Source organism: Biomphalaria glabrata, chromosome 14, assembly GCF_947242115.1.
Source record: "Biomphalaria glabrata chromosome 14, xgBioGlab47.1, whole genome shotgun sequence".
NCBI lineage: Eukaryota > Metazoa > Mollusca > Gastropoda > Planorbidae > Biomphalaria > Biomphalaria glabrata.
Window position 1 is genome coordinate 36779933 of NC_074724.1, and position 12720 is coordinate 36792652.

Below are 12720 nucleotides of genomic sequence, written 5' to 3' on the forward strand. Positions count from 1 at the left end.
GTTAGAGACAGATGACATTAACATCAACCGCCCCATATATCTTGTGCTGGCCACATGACACCATGCTCATGTTAGAGACAGATGACATACGCCCCATAGATCTTGTGCTGGCCACATGACACCATGCTCATGTTAGAGACAGATGACATCCGCCCCATATATCTTGTGCTGACCACATGACACCCTGCTCATGTTAGAGACAGATGACATCCGCCCCATAGATCTTGTGCTGGCCACATGACACCCTGCTCATGTTAGAGACAGATGACATCCGCCCCATAGATCTTGTGCTGGCCACATGACACCATGCTCATGTTAGAGACAGATGACATTAACATCATCCGCCCCATAGATCTTGTGCTGGCCACATGACACCATGCTCATGTTAGAGACAGATGACATTAACATCATCCGCCCCATAGATCTTGTGCTGGCCACATGACACCATGCTCATGATAGAGACAGATGTGACATTAACATCATCCGCCCCATAGATCTTGTGCTGGCCACATGACACTATGCTCATGTTAGAGACAGATGTGACATTAACATCATCCGCCCCATAGATCTTGTGCTGGCCACATGACATCATGCTCATGTTAGAGACAGATGACATTAACATCAACCGCCCCATATATCTTGTGCTGGCCACATGACACCATGCTCATGTTAGAGACAGATGACATACGCCCCATAGATCTTGTGCTGGCCACATGACACCATGCTCATGTTAGAGACAGATGACATCCGCCCCATATATCTTGTGCTGACCACATGACACCCTGCTCATGTTAGAGACAGATGACATCCGCCCCATAGATCTTGTGCTGGCCACATGACACCCTGCTCATGTTAGAGACAGATGACATCCGCCCCATAGATCTTGTGCTGGCCACATGACACCATGCTCATGTTAGAGACAGATGACATTAACATCATCCGCCCCATAGATCTTGTGCTGGCCACATGACACCATGCTCATGTTAGAGACAGATGACATTAACATCATCCGCCTCATAGATCTTGTGCTGGCCACATGACACCATGCTCATGTTAGAGACAGATGACATTAACATCATCCGCCCCATAGATCTTGTGCTGGCCACATGACACCCTGCTCAAGTTAGAGACAGATGAGATCCGCCCCATAGATCTTGTGCTGGCCACATGACATCCTGCTCATGTTAGAGACAGATGACATCTGCCCCATTGATCTTGTGCTGGCCACATGACACCCTGCTCAAGTTAGAGACAGATGACATCCGCCCCATAGATCTTGTGCTGACCACATGACACCCTGCTCAAGTTAGAGACAGATGACATCCGCCCCATAGATCTTGTGCTGGCCACATGACACCCTGCTCAAGTTAGAGACAGATGACATCCGCCCCATAGATCTTGTGCTGGCCACATGACACCCTGCTCAAGTTAGAGACAGATGACATCCGCCCCATAGATCTTGTGCTGGCCACATGACACCATGCTCATGTTTGAGACAGATGACATTAACATCAACCGCCCCATAGATCTTGTGCTGGCCACATGACACCCTGCTCAAGTTAGAGACAGATGACATCCGCCCAATAGATCTTGTGCTGGCCACATGACACCCTGCTCATGTTAGAGACAGATGACATTAACATCATCCGCCCCATAGATCGCAAGATCTGAAAGGGGAAACGTATTGTTTAAACACGAAACACAATAATAAGATAAGAGAATCACTCACACACGCTCAGTGCTTTTTGTTTTGTTAAAGTCTTCTTCTCCTTGTGTACGTCTTTCATTGGACATTTCCATAAAAAGGCGATACAACTATATGCGGCTATCTTTGGTGTATCCGGTGTATAAAAACTAAGGCAGCATTGATACGGTTGTTTTATTTAAAGGTTAGGCCTAAATGATTTTTTTTTACACACTGTAGCACTGTAGAGTTGAATTTTCGAAGTTCGTCCCTTGATAGCACTAAATGAGTCTATTAGAGTGGACAGAAGGCTCAAAAGTAAAGTAGCAATCATACATAAAACACTGAACCATAATCTTCAAATACAAAAACAAAATTTAATAAAATACTTAGAAAGACACAAAGATAAAGGCACATTCCTCGTCCCATATGCTAGGCTAGGACAAATTTGTACAAACACTCCTTCTTCCCTAGTGCTATTAGAGCATGGAATGGGTTGCCTGAGCTAGCCAGGAAAACCAGTGACTTGGCAGAATTTAAAGTCATTGGTTAATATGCATGACTAAATGCATGACGCGTAGGACGTAATCATCTTCTTTTTTTTGAAGTAACGTCTGTATTATATAAGATAAGATAAGGGAGAAAGTCTTTTTTTTTTTTAAATCCAATTATGAAATACAAACCTTATCTAAGGGAAAGAATTCCACACTTGCAAGCATATCTCTCGTTAATGTAAAAATTATTTTTCTTATGCGATATCAAACAAAATAATTAATTACCTATATTCAAATGACTAATTGTTTAATTTTGTTTTTGATTTATTTTTTATTAGCTACAATAAATAATGGTTTCAATTTTCAACTTAATTCGAGAACGGGCGAGGTAGAAATAACACGTTCAATAATCTAAGGGGACGAAATTCTGCATATTTAGCCGTATCTGTGACTACTGATGGAATTAATTTCTCTTGTTAGTTTCAAACAAAATAATTATTTACAAGTAATTAATAGACTAATCGGATTATGTTTTTTTTTTAGCTGATTCGTGTCTTGTCTTTGCCAAAGAATAATCGTGCAAAGTTTCAACTTGTTCCGAGAATGGATACTGGAGAAACAAGGGGCACAAACTTTTTACCAGACAGACAGATGGACAGACAAAGTAAGTTAATATACGCTTTGTAAAAATGGCAACTGACTAGTGTATTAAAGGAGATTTGATACGAAGATCAACTGTCACGCATTGAGCTATTGTTAAAATTATAACTCAATTCTTTTTACTTATCTTATAAATTACTGACGTTACTTCATTAAGAAATATAATTACGTCTAAATAGCCGAGTATGTTAATCAAAGACTAAAAATTTTTGTTGGTTTTCCTAGCTGATTTAGACAACCCAATACATGCACTAAAAGCACCGAAAAGACGAAGCACTTATACGAATTCGTCCTAGCATATGAAATAAGAAATGTGTCTGTCTTTGTTTCTGAGTTTTCTGTTTCTCTGTATTCTCACCTTGTGTCATAGATGTTCTTCTGAATTGTCTGAATTTAGTAATATTTTTTAGTGGGGTAACTCTAATCAAGTGTGAATATTCGTTTGTTATAAATGGTTACAAGGAGGGTTGCCTGGTGGTGCGGTATGTGCGTTCGGTCGTCTCGATGTTCTTCGGTTCAAACCCTGCTCGCTGCCATCCCCCGTCGCCCTGAGGGATGTTTGGACTAGGAAGTAAATCATCTTCAACATCCAAAACAAGTAAAACAATTTACAAACATTTTACAAACAAACATTTAACAAACAAACATTTTACAAACAAACATTACAGACAATTTAGAAACAAACATTTTACAAATAAACACTTTACAGTCATTTTACAAACAAACATTTTACAAACAAACATATTACAAACAAACATTTTACAAACATTTTACAGACATTTTACAAACAAGCATTTTACAAACAAGCATTTTACAAACAAACATTTTAGAAACATTTTTAGAAAAAAACATTTTAGAAACAAACATTTTAAAAACAAACATTTAACAAACAAACATTTTACAAATCTCAAGGCTCAATTTTGCCTCAGTTTCTTTTCTTATTCTTTTGTTAGCAACAGTGAATCCATTGTTAGTGTCAGTGGCGTAGCTAGGAATCTGCCGTTCTTTTGGGGCCCTGGAGTTACTTCTTTGGTGGCCCCTGCATTTTGAGTAATATTTAATATTTAGTGTAAAAAAACAAACCCACTCATTTAGGGGCCACGGACATGTGGCCCCACCCTAGCTACGCCTCTGGTTATTGTTTAGTTTATCGTGAAAATCACCATTTGCTATTACAGCAAAAGATTATAAGCCATCGCAACTAACCGTGTCGAAAGCCTTGGTGAGATCCACAAAGGCAGCATATATATTTAAGTTCCGCTCTCTGCATTTTCTTGTAACTGTCGCAGAACAAATATCCAAAAATACCGGCTCTAAAGTCACATTGGTTCTCCACTAAAAAAAAATGGGTTAGTCGGTCAAGCAAAACTCATGCAAAGAGCTTTCATGCTACTGATTGAAGTGTGATGCCTCTATAGTTGGAGCAGTTAGACTTGTCACTCCTTTTGTATATGAAAATTGCAGTTTCAAGTTTCTCAAATGGTGAATCATCGAGCTCCTCTCCTATTTTTTTTTTTTTTTTTTTGAATATTTACCACGGATCCCTCCGATACAAACCATTTGTCACCAAATAGCAAGCCATAGTGTTCTGTCCAGCAATTTTGTGTATCCGTCTTGCTAGTTAAAAGAGTGGAATCATCGGAAGATTTTAGCGGCGACGTAGTATGGTTACAGTCTGGTAAGATGAGAGCTATAGGCACATAGAAGCGACTCGTGGAAAGAGCGTGTGTCACCAGTGTTAGCATAAGCCACCATTTACTTCTATGCCCGGACCTTTGACTGCGGAGTGTTACAAGAAGCTTTATAGAGAGATCTGGCTACATTGTCATTATTGTTTGCAAGAACAGAACAATAGCAGTTGTGCTTTTTCTTTAGCAGTTCTTGAATTTCTTCCTTGTTCTCCTCACACCAGTCTCTATTGGGTTTAATGGGTTAGGCTGACACGTCACGTGGTAACGTTTTTAGCTGGCTCTAGTTACTAACTGGATCATCTTCCCTAGGGCTTTCTGTGATCAACCTCTAGTATCCCCCTTAATTTCTCTTGTATTTTTGTCATCCTTGAGAATGTGTTGCGCTCATATGCGCTGCCCATTGTAGCCATTCGACAATAAGCAGTAATGTGCATATACTTGGGATGTTTCGTAGCACGCTTCACGGGCAAAAATAAGCGATTGAATCTCGTTTTTTTTTAAAATATATATGATTCATCCCTTTATAAAAAAGACTTAATTACATCTATTCTTAGGTTTCAAATTATCATTCTTCCCTAGTTCTATTAGAGCATGGAATGGGTTGCCTGAGCCAGCCAGGAAAACCAGTGACTTGGTAGAATTTAAGTCATTGGTTAACAATCATGACTAAATGCATGACGCGTAGGACGTAGGACGTAATCATCTCTTTTTTTTTGAAGTAAGGTCTGCATTATATAAGATAAGTAAAATCCGAAGTAGATGGGTAAAGTTGGTTGTTGTGCTGGCCACATGACATCCTCGTTAATTTGCTATCAGCCATAGAAGCAGATTACTTTTAGATCATTTATATCCCATAAATCGCAAGGTCTGAAAAGGTATCAATATATTGATATTACATTTAAATACGTAAAATTACATCTATGAGATCTTAGGAAATGTGCATAGCTATTGTTATTGTCGCAACTGACTTTCAAAAAACTATAAATAATTTTAACTCCCGTTTATTTTTATAAAACGAATGATGACAAAAATGACAAAATAAATAAATTAGAGTTTGTCTTATATTATTCTATAAAAGAGAGGTTACTTCAAAAGAGAAGATAATTAGATCTAGATCTAGATCCAGTGAAATCTGCCCATGTAGAGTATCACCAGAGAATGCAGACCACGTCCTCCAAAACTGCTCTCTTTACCAAGAGGCCCGTATAAGTCATTGGCCCCAAATCACCCCAATAGAAAGGAAACTATATGGACAGCTCCCTGATTTGGACACCACTGCGCAGTTTATCTCATGTATTGGTCTACTCATCTGAACACTCCAACATAACAATGAGAACGTAGAAGAAGATCTACGTCCAACGCGTTTAATATGCCATTCTAGTCATACATGTTAATAAGTGACTTAAACTCTGCTAATTCGTTGGTTTTCTTGCTTATTCAGGCAACCCATTTCATTCTCTAATGGCACTACTTTACTCCACTAAAAAAGAAATTTAGTCCATCTAGAATAACCTGCCCAGTGTGCAGCTGAATATTCCGGGCTAACATATGTTTCAACAGCCACACGAGGAAGCCCAAAAATCCCAGTGCAACGCCCCCAGCCCCCTGGATGACAAAAGTGGTCATCATCGAACCACGATGGACGAACTATATATATATATATATGATTTAGATCTAGTCGACATAACGCCATAACTTAATTTTTCGTTTTATTCAAGTCCTTTTTATAAGTAGCATAAAGATTTTCTTTTCTTCTTCTAATAAAATTGTTATTTCATGAGACCTTAATCCTAATTATACCTAGACAGCGCATATAATTTAATGTATATATCTTATTTTAGTATTTAATACGTACAAATAAAAATAAATAAATTAAATCAGCTGTCGTTGACGCGAAAAATTAAATTATAAACAATTACACCTCTCAACGATTTTCTTTACATGATTGATCCCTTTCAAAAAATATTCTTTAATCGTCTCTTTTCAAAAAGATCACTGATTAGTCTAGGTCTAGTTAGTAAACTAAGATCCACCATGACAGTCTAATAACTAGGGGTATTCGATGGGAAGTTTTACCCAAATTACTGGGCCACGGTTGTGGCCACTGATGTTGTGGACTACCTATAATATTCTAAGAATACGTTTTTTAATTGAATTCTAGACTAGACCTACGTCTAACTTACAGTAATCATATGCCTTCAAACTTCAATCAGATTACACTAGACTACAGACATTATACTAATTATAGTGATTATAATTATAGTGATTATACTCAATATAAATATACTGATACTCAGTGATAGTATGTGAGAAAACTGTCTAAGATCAGACAGTATGATAATGAGTATGGAGACAGACTGTGCAATGCTCAGAATGCTGGTAAGACCCTTACTAATACTAATAGCAAAAGGACTGAGCCAGCCCTATTAATCCAGATTATAAATAATTCATGAATATGGAGGTAAATAATTAACAAAATAATTTTTCTTTCAAATCTAGCCATGATTAATGATAATGTTTTAAAAGGTCTCCGGTTCGAATCCCAGTAAAGGCTGGGATTTTGGATTTCAGATCTTTAGGTCATTCCACCCTTTGGGTTGGTAGACATATGATGCGACAGTTTCTGCGTACTAAGCTGATCCGCCATTTTGTTTGTAAGTTAAAATTAGTAGCCTTACTCTAGCTATACTGACTATAGTAAATCTAGATCTAATACAATTGAGTTTAAGTTTCCAAAACACAATCTCTACTTTGACCTTTTTAGTGCATTAATTTAAACAAAATGCCTAGCTACTGCTGCATAAAAGGGTGCTTAAAAAAAACTCATATACGTCAATAAACAAGAAAAAAAATGAGATTTTTTTAGCATTCCTAGACGACCTAGGCCTAGAACTTGGCAAGGCTCTAGGGATGAAGAGATTACTTCAAAAAGAGATTACTTCGAAAAGACTTGGCTGTTGTCCTGGGGAGGTTTGGACTACGAAGGAACTTCCAAAATGTAAAACATTTTACAGTACAATTTAGTAGATCTAATTATAATAAGATAAAGTAGATAGATCTATATTAACTAGATGATACAATAAATATTTTGTCCATCATGGCTGAGGGCTTTACACTGAGGTTTAGTGCTTCCTCATGTGACTGGTCTTCTTCTTCTTCATCGTTCTCATTGTTATGTTGGAGTGTTCATATGACTAGACCAATACATGAGATGAACTGCGCAGTGGTTTCCAAATCAGGGAGCTCTCCATATAGTTTTCTTTCTATTGGGGTGATTTGGGGCCAATGTCTTATACGGGCCTCTTGGTAGAGAGCAGTTTTGGAGGATGTGGTCAGCATTTTCTGGTGATACTCCACATGGGCAGATTTCACTGGTTCCAATTTTGAGCTTCCGGAACATGTGTTGTCGCATTCTGTTGTGTCCGGTCCTGAGTCGAAAGATTAGACGTTGGTCTTGTCAGGATAGCTTATAGTAAGTGTCATCTTTCTTGTGATTTGGATGGGAGCTCGTCCATTTCTCATTTATTTTATCTACAATTAATTTCTTCATTTCTTCTGGATAGAGTGCATAGTTTACCTGTGAGTTTGTTCTCCCACTCTTGGCGAGTGTGTCAGCCCTCTCATTTCCTGCTAATTGTATGTGAGCTGGTATCCAATGAATAACAGTTTTTTTGCTGTTGTTGTTGAGCTTTGTAAATTGGTATGTAGAGTGAATGGTGAAACCTATGTCCACCTATTTTAGTCTGGATTGCTAGTTATACTATATATTCTAGTATAAAGACTAGATTTCATATCACTATGCTCCAACAATAGTGTATCACTTACTCCTATGGCTAAAGTCAAAAGTAAATGCTACAGATTTAGATTATATATCTTAACATGTAGGATTTATAGGTAAATCTTCTCAGGCTACATTTAGTATATCTACTGATTTAAATAGTAATTTGAAAAAAACAACAATAAAGTAACATGTAGGTCAAATGCAAGTTGTAAGTTAGAAATCTAATCAAGATTCATATCTAGAAGGTTTTTTTACGGTCTAGATCTAAGACTTAAAACTGTATCTAGAATCTAGATCTAGATCTAATAATTAATACAAGTCTAGATTATAAACATGCATCTAGATCATGATAGTATTATAAATAGTCTGTAATTGGTCTAGATCTAGTATAGAGCTTGAGTCGATATAAATAGATTCTACATAATAGTATACTCTAAACATACATACTAGATCCACATACATAGCATGTGACATAGTACTCGACTCTCAAGCTCTAGCTAGATTGACCAGAATCTTTCAATCTAGATTAGATTTAGATTTAACTTTTTAGAAATGATTTCCACAGGGGATGGGAATGGGCAGGGTTTAAACCCAGAACCATCTGTAAGTCTGAATAGTCCATTGCGCAAAATGCATGACCAGGCAGACATCTTTATTTGAATTAATAACTAAGATACTTTATAAAAAAAACAACTAGTTCTTGGCGTCCATTGTTATTCAAACAGTTTCATAGAACATGTTTTGATCTAGAAATAAAATGTTTTTTTTTAATAAACAAGTTAACTTTAAAGACCTTATGATCTATAAGGCAGATGATGTAAAGGTCACCTGTTTCTGTGGATTAGGTTAACGAGGATGTCTTGTCCAGCACAATGACCAACCACCTTACTTTTCCCCAACTAATGTCAAATACCATTTAAATCTGGTTGGACTTACAGGTATCCCAAAATTCAAAATAATAGTCTTCAACGAGATTGGAACCTGGTACTCCAGGTTCCACTAAGGGTCTCTTGAATGAATAGATCTACAATTTTCATACTAATAGATAAGATAATAATAATTAATATACAAACAATACTTCAATTCATTTCTGTTATTTCCACAAATAAATAAATGCATTACATGATTTGAATAAATATATCTATATATTAAATTATATAAATATTTCTCATTGGATACCTTGGATATAATACACATATAAAAAAAAATGCACTGTCTCACATTTACATATATATATATATATATATATATATATATATATATATATATATATATATATATATATATATATATATATATATATATATATATATATATATATTTATATATATATATAATTTAATTTAACTACTATAATTATGAATGTACAAAAAATATTTTTTTTAAAACACATTATTTCAAATATTCTAGGTAAACCTGCCTATGTATTAGCTGATATGTTCAAAACTCATCCCACAACTGCATCTAAGATATTCATATACTGTTTTGGATGTTATGTATGTCAACATGTCCGATTTGATTTTCTGGCCCAATAAGGAGATTCTCAGGCCCAAAGAAATTATTAGTACTTATGGCAGGAAGGTGACAGTAATAAATGACTGTTTTGAAATTTTCATTGAAAGACCTAGCAGCATTAAAGCACAGGCACAAACCTATTCTTCCTGTAAAAAAATATTTGTAAAATGTTTTACATGTTTCGGATGTTCCTTCAGAGTTGAAGATAGTTTACTTCCTAGTCCAAACCTCCCGCAGGACGACGGGGGATGGGAGCGGGTAGGGTTTAACCCTCGACCGTCGATAAATCCGAACGGCAGTCCAGCGCACAAACCGCACGACCAGGCAGCCATCCTATAAGCACAACATAGTAAAATATCTGATTGGAATAACAACTCAAGGTGTTGTCTCATTACTTTCAATAAATGAATTAAAAATATTTATACTAAGCTTTATAGTTTCTTTGGATTTAATAGCCTTTACATTTTTATTTTTAGAAGTGATGTTGTTCACAAGAGAATCAAATTTAACTTTTTGTTTCTTAATGAGGTGATGTCAATCTCAGAAACCTTAGTTGGCAAAACTTTTTTAAGCTCTGATGGATTTATCCAGTAAGATAACAAGCCTGTAACTAACTGTCTTACTCTCTTTTAGTCTGGTGTTGGCTTCCAGCATAAATAAAGTGGCTGCCACATGAGTGCAGGACTCTCCAAGTCCAACTGTACAAGAACAGTGGGCTGATAGAATAATACCATCTCGACTTATCCAGGGCTGCAGTACCTTTTCTGCTAACCACTGAGAGTGAAGAACCTAATGAAAAGAAAAAAAAAAATTTAAAATACCTGTTCATATCAAGACATTGGTCTCATATACATGTAAATACAATGAATATCAAGATATTTAGTATAATATAACAATATTTATTACTTACCTTTGCTAGTGGTTTAAAAGCCATAATATCTTGAACCCAACCATCTAGGAACTGGTTGTAAGCTGCTAAACTCTTGTAAGCCTGTAGACATTTTCAAAAGTAAAAATAGCGATAACATTTTAGTAATAGATGTAGAGCTCTTGTATAATGAAAAGAAAAAAAAAATAATAAAAAATACCTGTTCATATCAAGACAATGGTTGGACTTCGAAGCGTCCTAAAAATATAGAAATTAAAAACCCAAGTCTACACCAAAAATTCAATCGAGACTAGTCAAGTGCTTCAGCCGCAACAACCAAAAGGTTTGGGCTAAGGTGTAATTAGCTTCAAATCTTAAAGAGCATTTGAAAGTTGTAAAAGAAACACAGATCTAGGACCATTAGATTTATCAAGTTACTAGACCCGATGAGCCTAGTCCTAGAATAAACTTTAAAAAGTCTTCAGGCCTAGACTTAGATATAACTGGATAGTAAAGTTTTCTTTGGTTTAGAAGTTAGATCTGATCTAGATAATACTAGTATCTAATAATAAGTAACTATTATCTGTAACCATAGTCCATATATATTTATAAGTTATCTCTAATCTAATAAATTATAATACTAATATGTAATATATATATATATATATATATATATATATATATATATATATATATGAAAACCTTCCAGATACCCCTCCTCTCCGGTCCACCAATGAGATTGATTGGACCATAGCGCTCTGAGCATGCTATAAGCACGAAAGTAGCGCTATATAAAAGCTAAATTTATTTATCTTATCAAGTGACCTAGAAGTGAAGACTAGATCTAGCTAAATCTATTGGATAAAGATTAAGTCTCATATGCTTAAAATATGCAGCAACAGAGATATGTAGATTTTAGATGTTATCTAGATCTATTCTATAGAGTCTAGATGAGATCTAGAATGACCTACTAAGTATTATGTAGGCAGACACTCTAGATCTAGTCACACTCTAATCTGAGACATCATCCAGATTTTGTATATAATATATAATAGATCTATATAGCCATAGATCTAGATCTAGAATACTAGACCTTGAAGGCTTGAGTAAAGAGTAGATCTCTATCACAATCTATATGAATGTTGTATATATGTCTAGATATGCTATCTTAAATAGCTAGAATATAGATCTAGAATCTAGTCTAGATTAGTAGATCTAGATCTAATCTAGGTCTAACAATAAAATTGATTCGGAATACCTTGAATTCATCCTTTGTGATTGTGTAGGCACTTTCAGTAGAACAAGATTATAAGTGAAGAGATCTGGATAACACAAGGAGGGCAGCAAATCATTTTCTTTATTATGATGGCTTGCTTTCAAAGTGTAAGGATCAATATTATTTATTTCTGTAATTTCCTGACTATATCTTTCTTTGCTCGACTTATCCATGGTAAGTGCCTAAAAGCGTGTGTTGACTGTGCATAGAAACCAGATTTTTACCAACAATATGTGTGCTGTGCCATGATCACATGACTATGTCTACCAAGCTAAAGGTACCTGATGTGATGGGGAAGGTAAAGGCAGGTGGTTGTTGTGCTGACAACCTCATTAACCATGGGCCACAGAAACAGATGACCTTTACATCCTCAGCCCCATAGATTGTAAGGTCTGAAAGGGGAACATTACTTTGATTTACTTTAGTGGAAAAAAAAAGTTTCTTCTTCCATTTTTTATTCATTAAACACTGTTTTCTTGTGTTCTTTTCACTCAAAGAACTATAGGACTACTTTTAGCCTAATCAATTTGATGGAGTCGTGGTGGCTGAGTGGTAAAGCTCTTGGCTTCCATGCTGGGGGTCCCAGCTATGAATCCTGGTGAAAACTGGGATTTCTAATTTCTGGATGTTTGGGCGCCTCTGAGTCCACCCAGCTCTAATGGGTACCTGACATTGGTTGGGGAAAAGTAAAGGTGATTGGTCGTTGTGCTGGCCACATCACATGACACCCTCGTAAATCATAGGCCACAGA

The 12720-nt window shown here is 36.1% G+C and overlaps 1 protein-coding gene across 1 annotated transcript in view; it reads right to left on the bottom strand.

Moving 5' to 3' along the window:
- Nucleotides 1-12364, bottom strand: part of LOC129922750 (uncharacterized) — a 28060-nt gene extending 15696 nt beyond the window's left edge. Inside the window, exons 1-3 of the mRNA XM_056009701.1 lie at nt 11952-12364; nt 10736-10816; nt 10449-10614 (exon numbers count right to left, since the gene is read on the bottom strand). Of these exons, the coding sequence (XP_055865676.1) occupies nt 10449-10614; nt 10736-10759 (190 nt within the window). The 5' untranslated portion in view covers nt 10760-10816; nt 11952-12364. The remainder of the gene's footprint in view (nt 1-10448; nt 10615-10735; nt 10817-11951) is intronic.
- Between the last annotated feature and the right edge of the window lie 356 nt (nt 12365-12720).